This window comes from Xenopus laevis, chromosome 7L (genome assembly GCF_017654675.1).
Source record: "Xenopus laevis strain J_2021 chromosome 7L, Xenopus_laevis_v10.1, whole genome shotgun sequence".
Taxonomy (NCBI): Eukaryota; Metazoa; Chordata; class Amphibia; order Anura; family Pipidae; genus Xenopus; species Xenopus laevis.
In genome coordinates this window covers 20,919,637-20,941,960 of record NC_054383.1, presented here as the reverse complement: position 1 = coordinate 20,941,960, position 22,324 = coordinate 20,919,637, and the positions used below count along the sequence as shown (strand labels likewise).

At 39.1% G+C, this 22,324-nt stretch overlaps 1 protein-coding gene across 9 annotated transcripts in view; it reads left to right on the top strand.

Moving 5' to 3' along the window:
* blnk.L (B cell linker L homeolog) overlaps positions 1–22,324 on the top strand; it is a 163,774-nt gene that overhangs the window by 102,594 nt on the left and 38,856 nt on the right. For 6 of the 9 annotated variants that reach the window (XM_041568410.1, XM_041568408.1, XM_041568409.1 and 3 more), the window contains one exon: positions 20,160–20,225. In XM_041568410.1, coding sequence (XP_041424344.1) covers positions 20,160–20,225 — 66 coding nt within the window. 9 annotated transcript variants of the gene reach the window in all.

The following is a 22,324-nucleotide window of genomic DNA, read 5'->3' as shown; positions in this document are numbered from 1 at the left end:
CTGTGTCCATTGGTGACAGTAGCTCCAGGTAAATAATACAATAAATAGCAAATTTATTAAGGTGTGTGTATTTTTACACCATGTGATCGCCAGATTTGCCAGCGGAAGTCACACCATTTTTTACACAGTGCAGCCTGGTGATGTGTGGTGTATTATACCCCTGTCATTTACACAGCATAATAAATATGCCCCTTAATGTCGCCTTACAGAGCATTTGTTTTTTAAGATGGGGGTCGGTGACCCCCATTTAAAATCTGGAAAGAGTCAGATGAAGTAGGCAAATCATTTTAAAAAACGATTAAAAATAAATAATGAAAACTAATTGTAAAGCTACTTAGAATTAGCCCTTCCATACCATACTAAAAGTTAACCTGCCACGTATTCTGGGCTCTCTGAAAAAAGGGTGTGCGTCTGCTCTAACCTGTTCTACTCTCTGCCAAAAGCCAATTAAGTTTGGATCTTTTTCTGGAGATCAAACATACCTCCCAACATTTTGGAAACAGAAAGAAGGGGAAAAAGATTTGGTGCGCATAGCGCGCTGAATCTTTTTTGGCCACACCTATTTGTGTGGCCACACCCCCTAATTACCATGTTCATTTTACATAATTTGGAAGGTTATGAAAGTTTGAACACATTTCTGTGGTTTTTATTTGTTATTACAGTTTTGCAAATGAAGGGGAATTGCCCTTTAAGCTGTGAGTTTAAGTTCTTATCTTATCAAACTGTTACAAAAGTATGTCAAGTATCTATTCTGGGCTCTCTGCCAAGACGGAATTAAGTTAGAAACTTTGTATCTGCTTCTGGCTGTTCAGTGCAGCAGATCAAAGAGAAACCCTGGATTTATCAGTACAAATCCGTGACAGCGGGTTGAGCTGTTAAAAGCGGGACTGTCCTGCGAAGAACAGGACAGTTGGGAGGTATGGATCAAAGAGAAAGTCGGGACATTTCAGCAACAATCCGGGACTGCGGGTTGAGCTGTCAAAATCGGGACTGTCCTGCGAAAAACAGGACAGTTGGGAGGTATGAATTATATGAGTCCTTAAAAATCCAGGCTTGGATCATTATACCCCTAATGACATGGGGGTTGGTGGATGTCTAGGAACAGAATTGTTTTCTCACTGATGACACAAAGTGCTGACAGTGCTGCTGTGTACTTTGGTATCGTAGTTAAACATGTGCTTGAAGAGCTGACAGCTGAGTCAGAGCCTTTTCAAATATTGTAAAAAGTTCAGTGTCTGCCAAAAAGCAATCCCTGTGGTAGCGGCAGCACAGGTTGTTTGTCCCAAATAGGTAGAAGCAGAAAATGTTTGCTTAAAACACTATTCATGAGCCAGATGGGGCAGGGAGTTGGTCATGTGACGAGAAGGAAACTCGAAACCTGAATATGTAATCAGGAAAGTTTTACTTCTCAAATGAAATGACACTCGCACTATTCAAGGGAAATCTGCCGGAGACGCTGGGGATTTCACAGGCTGGGCTACACTGAGGGCTTCTGTCTCAATAAGGACCTTCCCAGACCATAACCCTGGCTCACATGTGGAGCATGGACAAGTTCAGAGAGATCTCAGCTCCGGCTGGGCAGAAGTTAAGGTGAGAGGGGTTTTATTGTTTACACTGAAGGTGCAGAACAATCCCTGAGCGTGAAACACCTGTTGCCAGTGAGTAAGATCCTGCACTTACAAGGAAAAAAAAACTCACATTGAAATATTATCTGTTTCCTTGTGCACCTGAGATTTTTTTTCCCCCAGCTCACTGCATTTAAGGCAAAGGTGTTTGACTCATGAAAAACTAGAACTAGCGCTGGATATTGTGATATGTTTCTTCCTTCTGTTCTTTCGCTCAGAAAAATGCAACTCCTTAATTCCCTTATAATTAAGAATGTGAATGGAATTGCAATGTGTGGGGCTATGCAGAAATCATTACAGGTATGGGACCTGTTATCCAGAATGCTTAGGGTTTTCTGGATAACAGATCTTTCTGTAATTTGAATCTTCATATCTTAAGTCTACTAGAAAATCATGTAAACATTAAACCCAATAGGCTGGTTTTGCTTCTAATAAGGATTAATTATATCTTAGTTGGGATCAAGTACAAGCTACTGTTTTATTATTACAGAGAAAAAGGAAATCAGTTATAATTTAATTTAATTGGGATTATTTGGATAACATGGAGTCTATGGGATACAGCCTTTTACATAATTAGGAGCTTTCTGGATAATGGATTGCAGGATAATGAATCCCATAGCTGTATAAGATGTGTGGGTTTTTATATTTTTCATCACGCACAGCCCAAGAATGCTAAACCGTTGCTCAGCGCCGATGTTTGTTTGTATGGGTAAAAACCTTGAGACCAGACTGAAGTTAATTAGTGGGCTGATCTGCACGGTCTAATGGTGAAAGGGTTGTTCACCTTTCAATTAACTTTTAGTCTGATGTAGAGAGTGATATTCTGAGACAATTTGCAATTGGTTTTCATTTTTTTATTATTGAAGGTTTTTGAGTTATTTAGCTTTTTATTCAGCAGCTCTTCAATTTGCAATTCCAGCCATCTGGTTGCTAGGGTACAAATGACCACCGCAACCATGCATTGATTTGAAAAAGAGACCGGGATGTTAATAGAAAAATGAGTAATACAAAGTAGCAACAACAATAAATTTGTAGTCTCACAGAGCATTTGTTATTAGATGGGGTCAGTGACCCCCATTTGAAAACTGGAAAGAGTCAGAATAAGAAAATCCTCTCAGGACCACTTTAATATGTACTACATACAGTGACACAATGCTGGTGCCCCATTATCATTTTAAAAAAGGGTGAACAATGTGGGCAATTTCAGTCTGGGTGTGAACAGTACAGGGTTTTAGGATGTGAACAATAGAGGTGTCACAAGTGTGAACAATGCAGGAGGAGATTAAATGTGTGAACAATACAGAGGATTACAGTCTGAATATGAGGTTTAAACAATGCAGGGGCCAGTTAATCTCTGTAGTGATACCTATTAAATCTTACATATGGTAAGCAGACAGAGCAGGTAGACTTTCATGTGGAGGGCCACACAAAGAGGGGGTGCGGGCCAGTTGGACAGCCCTGCTCTATGTATTCTTGATCTTCCAACACTGCAAATACATTCAGGCAGGTTAATTTGATTAAAAAAAAATTGACTTAAGTGTGTGTAAATGTTATAAAGACCTTTAAATTGTAAGCTTGTGGGACAAGGACTGATGTGAATGCTGTATAATCTCTGTAAAGCGCTGCAGAAATGTGTTATATAATTAACAGCTAATAATAAATGTATCAAAAGTATGATATAGTTGATATCATGCATCTCCTTTGTCCTCTATGCAAAGCAAATAGGTGTTAGTAAGCATGCATCGCATGATATTGTATTTAAAGGTTTTATTCCAGTAGCCCATGCTTTGGCTGGATAATTTCAGAAATTGTACAGACAAATATTCTTCATCAAATTATCTGTATAGTTCAGAAACTGTGCACCATCTTCATCACCATCACCAGCTTGTATCTATGCAAATACTTACATTTGCATTTCCCCTATGGTGCACTGGCATGTGATATTCTGCAGGGCACTGATTGGAAACTGATTCTTCATTGTAAAACAGATTTTTTTTTTTTATATTTTAAATGATAATTCATTTTAAAAAATTCCATTCTGTTTTTAAAATGATGTTTTTATAGGACCGCGTGCATAGACAGTACCGTCTGTTAGTAAAAGCATTCAGCCTCTGGTAGATCTGCAAGTTCCAGTATCAGTGGCAACTCCGTATGGAAGATTTAGATTCACCTGAATCCTTTCTGTTTAACTGAAAATGAAAGTTGTATGTTCGCTTCATCTTGAAATTTAAAGAAACTTTATAAACAATTAAAAATTATTTTTCTGGGATGGGGTTAAGATGGCCATACATGAGCAGATTTAACTCCTTCATACCAGGCCGGCTGCTTATCTGCCCATGTATGGGGCACATCCACAAGGCCGTGAGACCTTTGGCCATCAGCCCAATTTGGGCCAGTATGCTGGTGGCCAAATCAGGCTCAGACTCGCTCGTTGGACCCTCACCAAGACAGCAAATGTTGCAATATATGGTCAACTTTACTATTCAGTAACCCCAGCCACCCCCTTACAGAGCATCGTGTCTCTCAATCAGGGTCGGACTGGGAGCCTGAGGCAACTGTCTCAGGGTCCCCTGCCCTTCTGGGGCCCCAGCCAGCTAAGCAGCAACCCTCCTTCAGCCGGGCATTCTGTTTTTTGCTGCAACCAGGCTGGAGTGGGAGGTCTGGGGCAGGGAGCGGGTCTGGGCCAGCAAGGTTTTTTTTCCTAGTGTCCCACCAGCCCAGTCCGACCCTGCTCTCAATGTGCAGGAGTCGGGGTCAGATTTTGTTAGACTGTAGCTTTAGGACATCATTGGAGTGCATGTAGAGAGCTGGTATCATATTGGGCACTTTTTTGGGCACCGCTGCAGTCAAAGCATCCAGTGTGTCTCACTTTAGTCTGGCTTTTCAGTTAGATATGCCTAACTTTATAGACATAATAGACTTTCCTTATAGCAAACTTCTGTTATATCAAAAAAGTATGCTAAAATGTCAATATTTTTTCAAAGTATTCACACCCACAATATTGAAATTTCCTTCCAAACCCAGTCGGTGGGGTTTATTTGTTGTAATGTTAGCAAACAACACTAGACACAGCACATGATGAACCATGTGAAATCTACAAGCGCTGCACTGAGCTAATGTGTATTTATGATAAATTTTAAAATAATGACCCTTTCGAGTAGAATGATTAAGCTTTATGATTTAGGAGTTTTTAATGATGGATTATAATAAGAAAGACTGAGGTGGCTGCCCCAGGACCAGGGTTCTGGGAGGCCCAATACTTCTGTTTGCGCCCTAAATTATATATCTAGAGAGAGAGAGAGAGAGAGAGAGAGAGAGAGAGAGAGAGAGCGCAGAGGATAAGGTGTCAGCCAGCAGGAGAAAAAGGCAGAGGGTTACCACATGTTAGGGGGTCATTTTGCTAAAAAATGCTGGGGTCACTGTTCCATGAAATGCTAGCAGCATTGTCCGATGAAATTCTGGGGTGCCTGTGTCTTGAAATGCTGGAGTAATTTTCTTGTGAAATGCTGGGGCCACTGTTTCATGAAATGCTGGGGCCACTGTTCCATGAAATGCTGGAGCCTCTGTTCCATAAAATGCTGGGGCCACTGTTCCATGAAATGCTAGGATCATGAAGTGTTTTGGCAACTGTCATGAAATACTTAAAGAGATACTGACTCCAGAAATCAAACTTTTTTTTACATCTATCATAATATTGCTTTTGAAAGCTTCTTATAACTTTGCCATGAAGTATTTGCACGATGCTTTTACATTACCTGTCTGATGCCCCATTTTCCTCTATGAGGGGGCTGCCATATATGTGCAGCAGGAGTCCGTTAGCATTCGAAACTGTAACTGACAGGCTGAGATGGGACAGTCAGGTTGGCAAAACAGTCAGTTTTAGAAACTTCAACTAACAATTACTTACAAAACAAACCTCTCCGCAAAAAACGAGTGTTTTTTTAATGTCAGTATCACTTTAATATGCCATAAGAATTCTGGGGACACTTTTAGAAAATGTTGGGACCACTGTATCATATATTACTGGGGTCACTGTTCCATGAAATGCTGAAAGTTTTAAACCACTGTATCATGACATGCTGGGGCCCTGTAACAGAAAAAGTCCCAAAATAGTTCCCATGTCTTGATAACAGTTCAAGGTTCACTTCATCTGCCCTTAGGAGTTGTAGGAGGAGTTGTAGGAGTTTTTCTGAAGCGGTGTAATCTTTCATTTCTACAACCGGTCTGGTACAAATTCTTCATGCTTGGTTAAATTCTATTCACATCACATGCAGTTATACAGCAACAACTGGAAGGTTGTGATTCTACTGCTACTGGAACCCAACAAACACACTATCACTGAAGTTACTGATGAGTATGAAGACTCGCTCTGTGCTGGTGATGCCTAGAATAGTCTTTCAGACCAAGTACCAATAGAAACTACAGGAGCAAAGGTCCCAGGGCCTCTTGCTTCTAACCTCTGACCCTATTTCATGGTTATTCCCTATCACTTTATGGGAAGAACGAGGCTTAATAATGGAAGAATAGAATGTAGAGAAAAGTGATTAGGAGAATAAGGGCAGAGACACACGTGGAGATTCAGGGAGATTTAGTAGCCCGGCAATAAATCGCCTCTTCTTTGGGCGAGTAATCTCCCTGAACTGCCTCCCCGTCGGCTAGAATCAAAATCGCCAGTGGGATGGCATTCGGAGCGCTTTGTTTTCCGAAGTTGCCTCACAAGGAGGCAGTTTGGGGGGATTAGTCGTCCAAAGAAGATGCGATTTGTCGTTGGGCGACTAATCTCCCCAAATCTTCTTGTCTGTCTCTGCCCTAAAGGTTGAGTGGGGGGAGGAGGAATAATAGTTTGAAAAGTGGACCCTCAGCCTAAGGTTTCTGGTGGGCCCCTGGCATCTCAGTCCGGCACTGGGAGCAGAGGAAGGCTTGGTTCACACACACCAGCCCAATCATATTGTCCTCTGTTTCTATGATGTAAGGCCAATTTGTGTTTTTGAGGAACAGTATAAATGTAACCAAACACACACCGCCTAGTCATACAGTAGTCACATCCTCAGGCTTGGCTGTGGTAAGAAAAATGTGGGCGAGGATATTGTCCCACAGCTACTGATACTTCTGATCCTCTTCTGAGCCCTTTCCCTTATTCTTTGCTTTCAGCCCATGAGCTCTTATCTGCTGCCTTGTGCATAAAAAAAACAGCAAATTAATCTTGCTTCTCTCGACAAAAAAAGTACATTATATTGTCTTTTTTTTAAATTCTAGGGCAGCTATGGAGCTAGTACATGTATATTTGTGAATGACTTTCTGTTTTGCAATAGTCTCGATTGTATCTAGCCTTCAGTACACGTAATGGATGTCGTTATGTCAGTCAAACAGGTCCAACAAGTAACCTCACCCAATTATATCTAATATATATATATATATATATATATATATATATATATATATATATATGTGTATGTTTGGGAGCTGCAGCTCTTTCCAAAGTGTCAACCTCAGCTATGCCAGAAACCAAAGTATCAACCAAACAGTCGCATTGTCATACAAATTGCAGGTGGTACCATTTTCATTATTAGTATTATTTTCCTTTATGTGGTTCACAACCTCCCTTTTGTATTACAAAATACGCAGTAGGTTCAATTTCAGCAAGAGCCAATTCCCCTGCTTATGTTTGTGGATTGCATTAACCCGCATCACAACCCCACTATGAGTATGGACCCTCCTGTCCCACAGGTCCCTGATATACCCTCATATCACTAGGCCACAACTCAATAGGATATTGCCTACCTGTACCTGGATCTTGATTTCTTTTTTTTATTTGCCATTTTAAAGGAGTGGTTCACCTTTAAGTTCATATTTAGTATGTTATAGAATGGACAATTCTAAGCAACTTTTCATTAGGTCTTCATTATTTATTTTTTTAATATTTATTTTTTAAGTATTCACCTTCTTCTTCTTCTGGCTCTTTCCAGCTTTCAAATGGGGGTCACTGACCCCATCTAAAAAACAAATGCTCTGCAAGGCTACAAATGTATTGTTATTGCTATGTTTTAATACCAGGAGACTTCAAAAGAGGCTGGCACAAGCCTGGAAACCACAAGGTAGTAAAGCCGGAGTCAGATAATAAAAGGTTAAAAAAGCTTACATTTTATTTTTCCAGAAATGAAGAACCAAGGCCTGTTGCGGTTCGTGTCTCCCAAGGACACTTAGTCATAGGCTATTTTTTTAATACTCTTCTTTCTATCCAGGCCTCTCCTATTCATATTCCAGTCTCTTATTTAAATCAATGCATAGGTGCTAGGGTAATTTGGACCCTAGCAACCAGATTGCTGACATTGCAAACTGGAGAGCTGCTGAATAAAAAGCTAAAAGACTCAAAACTCACAAAATAATAAAACCAATTGCAAATGGTCTCAGAATATCACTCTCTACATCATACTAAAAGTTAATTTAAAGGTGAACAACCCCTTTAATAAACATAATAAGCAGTGACAGGCAATTCTCTAGCAGGGGAAATACACTCCAGAGCAAATGTAGGTCTGTTTTTTTGTTGGTAGTTACTGGTTCTTTAAAATTCAACATTTCAAGGTTAAATGTTTGTTTTTTTAAAATAATGACAGACATGTTTTTTTAATCCATTGTTACCATATTAATAACTTTAACTATTGTAGTAATAGTATGATGTAGACAGTATTTTGAGACATTCTGTAATTGATCTTAATTTTTACTTTTTGTGTTTTTTTTATTATTTAACTTTTTATTCAGCAGCTCTCGAGTTGTAATTTTACCAGCTATCTGGTGGCTAGGGTCCAATTTACCCTGGCAACCAGGCAGTGGTTTAAATGAGAGATTGGAATATAAGTATTCGGGGGTCTTAATAGAAAGATAAGTAAGAAAAAGTAGCAATGTTAATAAAATTGCAGTTTCACTGGCCCAATTGAGAAGCAAAAGAAGGCGGAAAATAAATCTGAAAAATATAAAATTATAAGTGACGACCAATTGAATAATTGCTAAAAATAGAACATTCTGGATCGTATTAAAGTTAACTTGAAGGTGAACTACCCCTTATTCAAGGGTATTACAGGTATGGAATCCGTTATTCAGAATTCCGTTATCCAGAAATCTCTGAATTACACAAAGATCGTCCCCCATAGACTCCATTTTATCCAAATAATCCAAATTTTTAAAAATAATTTACTTTTTCTCTGTAATAATAAAACAGTAACTTGTACTTGATCCCAACTAAGATATAATTAATCCTTATTGGAAGCAAAACCAGCCTATTGGGTTTTTTGATTTTCTAGTAGATTGAAATTACAGAAAGATCACTTATCTGGAAACCCCCAGGTCCCAAGCATTCTAGATAACATGTAATATACTGTATGAGTTGGGTTGAAACCTCAGCATTCCTTGTTCCCTCGTCTGCCAACAATTAAGAGAAACAGAGTTAAATGGTATGTCTGCAGTGCTGCACAGGCTTAACAAAATGCTGCCTCTAATCTATGTCATTATAAAGTTGCTGGTGTTGCACTAGAAAAAAACCAAAAGCTGAATTTTTCATAGCCCAAAGGTTTACCAACCATTAACTTATCTCAAGTCAAATAAGCTCGGGAGAGATTATGATTACAAGCACTGGAATTTTAATAAGCACCTTGAAATCATGAGAAGTGCATATCAGCAGTCAGGTCTCTCCTGCTGTCTCAGCTACTCTCTGCCTCTCAATATAAAGTCTTTCTGAGTATTTATCACAAAGTAACTTCCATATAACCATCCTCAAATTGTACAGCAATCTTCCCATTCACCTCTATATTTCCTATGGGCAGGAGGTTATGGGACAGCACCTAGGACATGATCTGCAATCATCCAAAAATAAGAACCAAAAAGAGCAACTAAAATTCATTCATTTTAATTTATTGTCTTAAGAAGAGATATATCATCGGGTACAGCTCGTTACGTCTGTCTTTCAAAATGACCCCATAATCACAGTTACAGCTCATTAGCTGACCAAATCCCTAACTATGATTACTCTGGCTGTAGGGAAATCTTAAATGTAAACCCACAAAATAACATAGATAGAAATATAATTTTAAGCAACTTTCCAATATACCAGTGTTTTTGTATAGATCTACTGAACCTTATATATATACTGAACCCAATAGATATTGAACCCTAATTAAAGCACAAGCAATGGTAATTCAATGCAGGTTTACAAGCAGTGGCGCAACTAGAGTGCGCCAGGCCCCTTTGCAAAAAAAATATTCAGAGGGGCCCGTTGCACTCTGATCCCCATCCTCCCGCCCACTTCCCATCCCACCTCCGCCTGCCCCACCCACATCCTGCCCAACTCCGCCCACATCCTGCTCGACTTGCTTCCTCCCCAGGAAGAGAGAGCGGCTGGGGAGGAGGTGGGATTTATTAGCTATAGAGGAAGCAGGCGCCACAGTCCGAGTCCCCCTGTTCCCTGCAAGGTCTGCTTCCTCTATGGTTTCGCCACTGTTTACAAGTCTGAAAAATTAGCCAGGAATTCCTTGAGAAATATAGGCAAGATGGCAGCATGGCAATTAGTTAGAAAGATTGCCAACAAGTGCAAATTTTTTCTAAACAGGAGCATTGGTCTAATAAAATCTTGCTTGGAGCAGGAGGGTAGCTGGCAGGGAGTGGGAGTTGATTTCCTTGGGCCCTTAAGTTTTGTTTTACGAGGGAGCTGCTGTTGGTAACATACTGCCACCCCGATTGTACAATCCTTTCTTTGTTATTCAACCGAGAAAACCACAACACAAACATTGATTTAGAAGCAGGTATGCATGTTGCCTTAACGTCTACTTCCTTTTGTAGGGCTTAATTTCAATGTATTCTGGGGATACATGGGAACTCATCCTAAACAGCTTGGGGAGTCATTTTTGGACCCAAAATAGGTTAAGAATCTCTGAAATGTACCTATATTAAGTTTGACAATTTTTGACAAATTATTTGTAAATGTAATTGCTATTAAAAGCAGTCTCTGCCTGTCCTTTCTATTCTCTGCACTGGTGGTTCTAACTATTGATACAATGTAGCAGAAGTCAGCGAATTAACAAACCTGTGAAGAAGCCCACGGGCATTGCAAGAAACAAAGTCTTGGCAGGAGCTAAGCAGCTACCAGATGGCTAAGGTCCACTTTACTCTAGCAACCAAACAGTTCTTTGAATGAGAGACGGGAATAATATTCGTAGAGGGCCTGAATAGAAAGATAAGTAACAATAATGTTATAGCCATCAGTGACCCCCATTTGAAATCTGGAAAGAGGCAGAAGAGGAAGGCAAATAATTTAGAAACCATAAAATGTAAAACAACTGAAAAGTTGCTAAGAATGGGCCATTCTATAGCATAAATGTAAGTTAAAGCTGAACTAGCCCTTTTAAAAGTTAGGTTCCTCTCCTATCAGATTTTCAGCCGATTGATATGTACAGGTGAGTAGATAACAGGTCAGCCAATTGTATTAGGCCTACCCAACACTGCAAATATGCAATTCCAGATCAGCTTACATCTATAAGTTGCTCATGTGCCCCTCACTTCAGTCACCTCGAGTACTCGGAGTATTATGGCTTTATCTATAGAAATGCAACATTCTCTGCTTCCTTTTTGAGACACCGTTAACCTTTTGTGACAAAAACTCACCCTGGTGGTCCAGTGGCGCGGCGGGAACATTGGTGATACTGTGTCTTAGGGTGCGCGCGACGCGTACTTTGGGTATTTATAGGCGCACTTGCGCTGCGTGTTTTCATCAGCTCGCATTGGCGCGAAATTCAAATAGTATTAAAGGGGACTTGCTGATTTTATCATTGCCCGTTGTTGCTTCCACTTGTGCATTCCTGATACTTATTCTGTCGTTTGAATCCTGTTTTGACCCCTGCCTTCCTGACTTTCCTTGACTTCTGTAATCCTGACCTTGGCCTGTTATCGGACTATTCTACACTCCGTAATCCGACTCGTGCCTGTTTGACCTATCTTAATTGATCTCCCGGTTTCGACCCATGCCTGTCTGACTGCGCCCGAATTCTGCCTGCACCGACCCAGCCTGGTTTGACTACGTTTTCTGTCTGCTCCTTGAATTGTGATCTTCTGCCCAAAAAGACTTTGCTAATGATCATGTCCCTCTGCTCGTCCAGAAACCCTTAGCTTGGCTCATCTCTTAATAAGACCTGGCGACATCCAATTAGCCAAGGGCTCCTCCCGAGGTGAAAGACGGCTGTTAAAGGCGGAAGCAAGAGCCGAGACCAGGGAGCCTCTGGATTTTGGGTACCGATCGTGACACCTTTAGCACAAGCAGAGAACTACATTTTCAGTGTTTCCCCCCAGACACTAAGATGACAGGTTTCCCATCAAAGCCTGAAACATACTATGTCTTCTGAGCTTTTTTTTGGGACGTTTATTTTACAAAAAATAGCAACAAGGAAATCCAACACACAAAATAACCAACAACATAGTTATTTGTAGTGAATACGGGATTGAGATGGGACAGATTATTGTTGTTCCTTATGTCTCTCTACTATGCGATTCAGCTCCCTGCAGTCACAGCAAATCTGACACAAGTACATCTGCCTGCATAAAAGATCATGTTTGATTTGAAAATATACTTTGTTTGCAAACAAAAATTTCCTGAATGCTCTCCATTGCCACCTGTGGCTCAACATTCACATTATAATAAAGGTCTAAACAAAAGCTCCCATAGTTCTTTCATTCGGACTGTGTTCGGTATCAACATGCTTTGACCTCAGAGGGATTGTATGCCATGTTTGCTATTTAAACACTGATTTGAAAAAATGGAAGTAATGAACTGTGACTGCTGATATTGACTGCTGAGCTCCTTTAACGGAACCTTTGTTTAATCAAATGCAAGTGTAGGAGATTAAAGTGGCTCCAGCCTGTATCAGGTGCAATAATGTCCTTGTTTAATAAAACATATACTTTTTTTTATGGTTAAGGTCATTTGCTGGGAACAAATACCAATCAATGCATTCCCCTAATGTGCTGGCACTACAGTCTATGTTTAAAGGAGAACTAAAACTAACTAAAAAAGTAGGGCAGAAATGTTGCACATTGTGTTTTGGGCTTCTGTATCAGCTCAAGGCAGCCACAGCCCTTTAGAAGTAAAGTTTTGTGCCTCCAAAGATGCCCCAGTAGCTCCCCATCTTCTTTTCTGCTGATTCACTGCACATGCTCTGTGCTGCTGTCACTTACTGAGCTTAGGGACCCACTCACAATATACTGAATATACATATCATATAAATGTCACAATATAAGGCTGATAGTAAATAATTCAAATTATTGGTACATGGCAGCTCAGAAACTAGCACAATTAGCATCACAATTTAATAATCAGCCCTGTAGCATCAGTTTAATTGACAGTGACACCTCATTTTCTGCTTGTTGATTTGCGACAACCCACAAGCTTAGCTTCTCAACAGCTGCTCAGAGCCCACTGAGCACGTGCAGTGTCACTGACACTCCTAACAAAATCCAAGATGGGGAAACTCCCATGATAACATTAAAAACTTGGATCATTACTACAGGTATGGGACCTTTTATCCAGAATGCTCGGGACCTGGGGTTTACCAGATAGCGGATCTTTCTGTACATTGGATCTTCATACCTTAAGTCTACTAGAAAATCATGTAAGCATTAAATAAACCCAATAGGCTGGTTTTGCTGCCAATAATGATTAATTATATCTTAATTTGGATCAATTACAAGCTACTGTTTTATTACTACAGAGGAAAAGGAAATCATTTTTAAAAATTTGGATTTTTTGATTATAATGGAGTCAGCTTTTCTGTAATTTGGAACTTTCTGCAAAACGTGTTTCTGGATAACGGATCCCATACCTGTACTACATAGATGCTGAACCCTTAGGCTGGTTCAATACTTTCAGCATATAAAATATGGTGTTTCTGGCCATATTGATTTTTAGGGATTAGTTGTCATTAGATAATGTCACACAGGGACTGCTGGCTGCAAATCATTTTGTTACTAGTGACTAAGGCATTTGGACAAGACCAAAATGAGGCATGAAGATTAGTGGTTGCACCTGAACTAATTTAGCACTGCTTTCACAAGGGGCGCGGGTATTTATTTAACCTAGTTTTTGTTTTTACTTAATGCTTAATTGCTGAGGATGTATGATACTCAAACTAGGATTGGCCACTTTAATAAACAAAAGCCTCTCCTCAACTTGCTCTTATGTGTTTGGAGTCGTCCAACTTCTTTGATTGCAACTTTTTATTTTTATTTTATTGGGCCCACCAATCTCGGTATAAATTACATATTATTACATGGTACAAACACTGCTGGATGTGGAACTTTCAAAGACGAAACGTGTAGAGCTTGATACCCACAGAATTCCTGGTATTTTCATTTCACAACCATCTCATGACATGGAATGAGAGAGGCACCGAAAGTGGCATCTGTGGTACAGACTAACCATAAATGATGCATTTAAATCATGAGATTTAACCTTTAATAAAGAAGGAAATCTTACTCTACATATGAGCGCTGGGCAACCTGAAGCCCTTGATTTGCCGAACCCAGTTCCCCCTGACAGCTTTTGGTGGCAGGCTGTCTATCCCACTACTGGGATGTTTATGTATATATAATATGTGTAATCTTTTTTTCTAAAGCCACCATGGCAGCATCTTGCCCACATGGGTAATTTCCAATCCTCTAGGTCACAGGTCAGGAGTTCATTACCAAACCTTTCCTCTTCTACCTCCTCTAGTGTTTTCCCAGTCTTGGTCACAAGGGCTTAGTCTATTTGGGTTTCTGGCTTTCCAAAAAATACTGTTTAGTGGAAGTCGAAGGATTTCAATTAGAGGGTCGAATTTCGAAGTTTTTATAACTTCGAAATTCGACCCTAAGTAAATCTGCCCCTAAATAAACCCAATAGGCTGGTTTTGCCTCCAATAAGGATTAATTATATCTTAGTTGGGATCAAGTACCAGCTACTGTTTTATTATTACATAGAAAAAGGAAATCATTTTTATCAAATTTGGATTATCTGGATAATTCTATCTATGGGAGACAACCTTTCGATAATTCAGATCTTTCTGGATAACGCAGTACAGGTATAGAACTTATCCAGAATGGTCGGGACCTGGGGTTTTCCAGATAATAAACCCAATAGGCTGGTTTTGCTTCCAATAAGGATCCCATAAGGGATAAGGATTAATGATATCTTAGTTGAGATCAAGTACAAGCTACTGTTTTATTATTACAGAGAAAAGGGAATTCATTTTTAAAAGTTTGGATTATTTGGATAAATCTTTTCATAATTCGGAGCTTTCTGGATAATGGGTTTCTGGATAATGGATCCCATACCTGTGTGTGTATGTATATTTATAGATAGATAGATAGATAGATAGAGCAACAGCATATTCTGCACCATCATACAAGGATTTTACGTCATTTAAGTCAGTCCATGCCCCAGTGGAGCTTACAGTCTATGGTTCCACATTCACAAAGACACACAGATTTTTCAGGAGCAAATTAAATTGCCTGTATGTTTTTTAAAATAAGGGAGGAAACTGGAAAACCCTGAGGAAATCCAAGCAGATACAGGGAGAACATATAAACTGCTTGCAGATAGTGTCCTGGTTGGAATCGAACCTAGGGCCTCATTGCTGAAAGCATGGTATTGCAATAAGCAGTGGGTAATCACTTAAAGGAGAAGGAAAGGTTAAAATTAAGGAAGCACCAGTAAGAGAGTCCTCTGTCAAAAGAAACACCTCATTTCTTTCTTTCTATTGTGTACACATGGGCTTCTGTATCAGACTTCCTGTTTTCAGCATAAACCTCCAGGGCTTGAGCTTGAGCATGCTCAGTTTTCTCCTCTCTCCCTCCTCCCCTCCCTTCTGTAATCTGAGCCCAGAGCTATGAGTGAGCAGGGAGAGACTCAGGCAGGAAGTGATGTCACACCAAGCTAATATGGCTGCTGCTATCCTAAAGAGACAGAGAGCGTTTCTAGAGCTGTTTACTCAGGTATGGTAAAACATTCTATAGAATAAATAAAGTGTTATAGCTTGCACTATTGTGGCCAATCTTTTGGCAATAAACGGCCTCTGTAGCTTTCCTTCTCCTTTAACCAGATCAACTGTGAAAATCAAGAACATGGATGTTTGCAAACTGATTGCAGTTGATTTAAATGCAGTTAATGCAGTCCTCCTAGTACGATCTTTTAGATGTGTCCTGTATCTGTCACATTATTTGGGCATGTTTGTATAGTAATTGCAAGGAAGTGCACCCAGTACAAACATACGTAACACCTGTTTCCATGCACCACTTCTTTTCTCAGTGTTCCTTAAAGTAGAAGGGCACGAGTGCGTTATTTCCATGTAACGTAAACACAATAGAAATTACATATATTTTTAAGATAATTAAATATATACAGAAAAGCTAATAAATAATTATTGGCAATATGCAAAGGCACTTTTCAGTTCTAAATCTGATCATAAATATAACTTGTAAGGGCTTTCATTTCCTCAAATATGTTTCCTGTGTGTATCCCCTGGTGCATTTCACCACTGCTCCTCCTGTCTGGTGGGCATGCCTTCCTTCTGCAATTGAATTTCTCTCCAACGCCTACAATTATAGTTGTTTTCTGACTATAGTGAGCATTGCCCTACTGACGGCATTCAGCACAGGAATGGGACCTGTTATCCAGAATGTTTGGGACCTGTGGTTTTCCGGATAATGGATCTATCCATAATTTCAATCTTTATTCATGTAAACAGTAACGTAACTAGAGGGGGCGGACCCTGGTGCGTGACGCACAGCCGGGCCCCCGCCCCCCTCCGTACGCAATTTTTCAACCCGTATTTTAGTGGTGTGCGGGCTGCCGGGGGGCACTGAGGGGGTTCGGGCCCTGGCCCGATCGCACCACCCGCATCCCCCGGTAGTTCCGCCACTGCATGTAAACATTAAATAAACCCAATAGGCTGATTTTGCTTCCAATAGGGATTACTTGTATCTTAGTTGGGATCAAGTACAAGCTACTGTTTTATTATTACAGAGAAAAGGGAAATCATTTTAAACAATTGGATAATTTAAATAAAATGGAGTCTATGGGAGACGGCATTTCTGCAATTGGGAGCTTTCTGGGTAACGGGTTTCCGGATAATGGATCCCATAACTGTACTATATTAGCAGTTCTGCTCAAAATATATTTGTCTACAAATGGCCGGTTGACATTTCCTTGGTATACATGATAATGCTCTGTGAAATTTCTAATGCACTAATTACCTATAAGTTTAAAATAAGGATTCATTATATCTTAGTTGGGATCAAGTACAAGCTACTGTTTTATTATTACAGAGAAAAAGGAAATCATTTTTAAAAATGTAAATTGTTAAATTAAAATGGAGTCTAGGGGAGACATGCTTTCCGTAATTCAGAGCTTTCTGGATTATGGGTTTCCAGATAATGTTTCCCATACCTTTATTATTGCTTAATAAAAAGGCCAATATGGCTGATCATGTCCCCACATACACAGATGGACATACCAGGGCAGTGCATTGATTAAAGAGTGCAATTATCACTATATATATATATATATATATATATATATATATATATATATATATATATATATATATATATGTCAAAAAAGGTCCGCACACATAGGACTTGGATAAAGAAGAAAAAGTGTAGTTTATTCAACGTTTCGGCCCAGTCACTTGAGCCGTCCTCAGGAAGTGAGGACGGCTCAAGTGACTGGGCCGAAACGTTGAATAAACTACACTTTTTCTTCTTTATCCAAGTCCTATGTGTGCGGACCTTTTTTGACATTTACATAAGATTGTTTTTTTGTTCCAGCACTGAGGCATCCATTTTGTGCTCTGGGTGCACCGACCCCATGTTGTTTATATATATATATATATATATATATATATATATATATATATATATATATATATATATATATATATATATATATATATATATATATATATATATATATATATATATATATATAACAAACAAGGGAAAGTTGTGCTCACCACTAGTTTTTAAAATCATTAGGCGGGGGTGCAATGAGGGTGTGACCACAAAATACATATATACAAATACAAGAGTCCTCTGCACTCAACCCATTATCAATATATTTAAGACAGCGACATTTTGTGCATACTGCTACTGAAAAATGCCTTACCCTTTAAACAAAACAGGGATTGTTTGTCCATATATTGCAATATATTTAAGCTGGCCAACTACGTCAAAGTCATCCCATATCTGGCCAGTCCTATGCTCAATTTTCATCTGATTCATTAAGAATTCTATGGTTTAATTATACATTATGCAATATATGGACAAACAATCCCTGTTTTGTTTAAAGGGTAAGGCATTTTTCAGTAGCAGTATGCACAAAATGTCGCTGTCTTAAATATATTGATAATGGGTTGAGTGCAGAGGACTCTTGTATTTGTCTGTTTTTTGTGGTCACACCCTCATTGCACCCCCGCCTAATGATTTTAAAAACTAGTGGTGAGCACAACTTTCCCTTGTTTGTTATAGTTATACAGAAGCAGTGACCAGCTCCATGTTGTAGCTCCCACCCCCTCCAACTATAGTCAGGTGATCCCACTGGTGTCTAATAAAAGGGCAGCCAAGTTTGGGAGTTTTACTTTGAAAGCAGCTAGTAAGTTGCAGGTAAAACGTATTCGTCCCTTTTATAAAATGTATAATTAAACCATAGAATTCTTAATGAATCAGATGAAAATTGAGCATAGGACTGGCCAGATATGGGATGACTTTGACGTAGTTGGCCAGCTTAAATATATTGCAATATATGGACAAACAATCCCTGTTTTGTTTAAAGGGTAGGGCATTTTTCAGTAGCTGTATGCACAAAATGTCTCTGTCTTAAATATATTGATAATGGGTTGAGTGCAGAGGAATCTTGTATTTGTATATATATATATATGTATATATATATATATATATATATATATATATATATATATATATATATATATATATATATATATATATATATATATATATATATATAGGTTCATGAATCAAATCGCTATTCAGAACATGTGTGTGTATATATATATATTCTCTAAACTCATATGCCATTGTGCCTGCTTTCTAAAATAAGGAGCAGGGTGCAATGAGCACTGGTGCAAAGTCTTGTACTTTTACCTGTGCTGCTTTATTAATGTAGAAGTAAAGGGTTCCATAGTAGTAATGTGTGGGTCAGGAAAAACTCAACCGGCACCTGACCCTAACCCACATAAATTTGCCATTGTAGGATCCACACCAGCATCTTCCTGCTCTGTACATTACTTCTGCATGTGCTTCTGGTTCCAAGACCGGGAATTATTAGGAGCAGAGTCTGACCTGCACCCAACCCGCACCTAGGGTTGCCACCTGGCCGGTAAAAATGATGGTTGATCCCAATGTTATTTAATAGGGAAAAAAGATAAATATATAGGAAGGCCAGTATTTTTTTCCAGAACAGGTGGCAACCCTACCCGTACCCCCAATAGTCACCCAAGTTTCAACCCAATCCTGTCTGACCTGTGGGCAAACATCACTACTCCATAGCACCTTCGAATTTAGTGGTGCACCCTAAATATAGGGGGCGTCCAAATAGGACAGTCACACCACCCCAAGCCCACCGCTCATGAATACAGTATTGGAGTTTGCAAAGTCATGTGTTTATGGGCCCAAAATGTAGGTGGAGTTTGGCATCTGTTTCTTTTTTTCCACTTTGCACCCTGCCCTGTGCTATGTAAATGAGCCACAGAGTGTGTCAAATAGTGGAATGTTGATAATGGAAAAGGGACCTTACCTGCAGAAGGTGCACAGCTGGCGCATCCCCATAGGACAAAGCACAAGATAGTGACAGCAAACAGCCATGCGCAGCTCTGCACTCCTCTCCACATTACAAAGGCACATATATTGCAAGATAAAAACTACTGTAGAAATTCATAAAATGTTTTCCTTTCCTTTAATCTCTTTGCTTTTACATTGGTTTGATAAGGATAATATCATTAACATGTCACATATTTTTTTAATCTGTAAGATGACTCGTTGACAAAGTAGTTGTAGCTATTGTGGTTCCACGGACTGACCACACATTTAGTACAGGTATAGGATCCATTATCCAGAAACCTGTTATCCAGAATTACGGAAAGGCCATCGCCTATAGATTCCAATTTATCCAAATTTGTTTGAATGATTTGCTTTTTTTATGTAACAATAAAACAGTAGCTTGTACTTGATCCCAACTAAGATATAATTAATCCTTATTGGAAGCAAAGCAATCTTATTGGGTTTATTTAATGTTTACATGATTTCCTAGTAGACTTAAGGAATGAAGATCCAAATTATGAAAAGATCACTTATCTGGAAAGCCTCATGTCCTGAACATTGAGGATAACCAGTCACATACCTGTACTGTGCTACTCTTATCATTATATTTTGAAATGAATCAACCTTCCTGCAATAAGTGCTGAACCACAAAATGCTTCAATAATTGGATTTTTGTCTCCCATCCAGGCAACTTCAAAAGATTGTTCATGACATCAAGAAAAATGATGGGGGCATCATGCAAAAGATCAAGAAGTAAGTCCTGTTTCATTCATAAAACAATGATTAAATGTACACAATCTGTTATTTTAGGGGCTTTAGCATCATCACAAATATGTGTGTTAGGAGATTGGATAATAATACTTTACAGGCCTGGAGACAAGGGTGATTATCTCCTTGCATTACTTAATAGGGTCAGGGGTTTGGCTTGGGGTGAGGTGAGGAGCTGCTATGGGTGTGTGTGTATTGTACAATATAACAAGACATGGTGTAACCCTGCTGCATATTAATCACTCAAGGACTCGTTAAACCCTAAAGGATTTCAGTTTGAATTTTATTACAGTCACAAAATGTTCCAACAAACTGACACTTCTACCAAAGCAATCCATGCACCAGTTAATTGGAATGTGTCACAGTCAAGCAGTTCTGTGCTGTGCTTCGGTTTTTGGAAAGGCTGCCCGGGTGAAAATTTCCAAATCCGGACAGGATATTGAAGTGACTGACATGGCAATCAGCCAGTCGCTAATCGCTACATCATCAGTCCTGCCCCTGATGTTATCTGCCCCACATAGTGCTATGGGGTGTTAGAGCTCCATATCAGCACTGTACATTAAAGTCAAACTATGCAATAACATAAGCAGCCCCTATTTAAAAACATTGCTTGCATAGAAAGACTTGGAACAAAAAAAGACCATATCAATTAGGGGTGTATGCTATCTTTCAGTGGGAACTGTGCATAGGTCCAATACCTCACTTATAAAATACAAACATGCACAGTGTCTCACTTAAAACATTTATTGGTGCAATTTAACCATTGTACATATTACATTAGGGGAGCCTTACAGGGCATTTTAACACAACACACCACCGCAATGTCTCCCCCCAGTCTGCCTAGCTTATGTTAAAGGGGGAGCTTACTGCTGTCAGGTGATCAGGGAGCAATTATACACAACATCACAATTAACAATTTGGTGGCTCAAGGATAACGATTTTGAGCCTCATTTACAAATGCAGGCCCATTTATCAAAGTCTGAATTAATCTAATTATTTTCTGAAAAATACTCTGACCAAATCCGCACGGGTTTTTCCCCCCGTGTTTACAAATACATTTTCCCGAAAATTTCCTGTGCGGGGAAAAAAACATGAAAAAAATCAGTCTTTCAGATTTTCCACCCAAAAACTCAGATTTTTTTTTATTTTTGCCTGTCAACCACAAAATCTTTGGATTATTGCAAAAAACCCAGAGCAGATCAAGATATCTTTAGGACTTCTCCCACTGATAAGGTCTGAGATGCCAAATTTTCGAGATTTGGATTTTTTCTATCCTCTGGATATAATAAATTCCGGGGAAAAAATCAAGTTTTTTTTCCACTTAAAATTCAAGAAAACACAAATTTTTCAGGTTTTTGGCATTTGGACTTTAATAAATAACCATTGTCAAAGTTGTTACTGGCAGTACAATGGTTCTTTCAAGAATTCCAGGGTAATTGCACACAGCACATCCATACGAATGTCAAGTAATTGCTTTTTATTGTCGTAAATGACACGTTTTCCCCAGATTCTATGTTGGCATGGTGTCGATTTTGTTGTGCGCCATTAATAATGCCAATAATAACACAACTCCCTTAGTGACTGTACGTAACTCGCTCAGGGAACCTAGGCTAATTCCAGGGTTCCCCTGTGTCAATCTGTAATTCATCAGTAGTAGACAATTACTTGGAAAAAAATCATGAATTGCAGTTTTCAGCATTTGAACAAAACATCCTCCTGAGTCTGGGTCTCCGTAATTGAACTCATTCTAGCCATATAGATAATATACTGTACCTTTTGATTTATTAATTTATTGGAGATATATTTATATGACCATGCTGCATGCTTATTATAGAAAATACACAGATAAGGGAATATTGAAATTGGATCTATAGAGTATTTCATTATAACAGGTATGGGACTTTCTGTAACTTGGATCTCCATACATTAAGGGGGTTGTTTACTAAAATTCAAATTTATCTCATTATTTTAATTTAAAAAAAAGCTCAAGCAAACTCCCATCCCCGATTTTTGCCTCATTTATCATTAAAATAAATCAAATTAATCGGATTGGGAAAAAACTGTATAAAATCGAGCGAAAACTT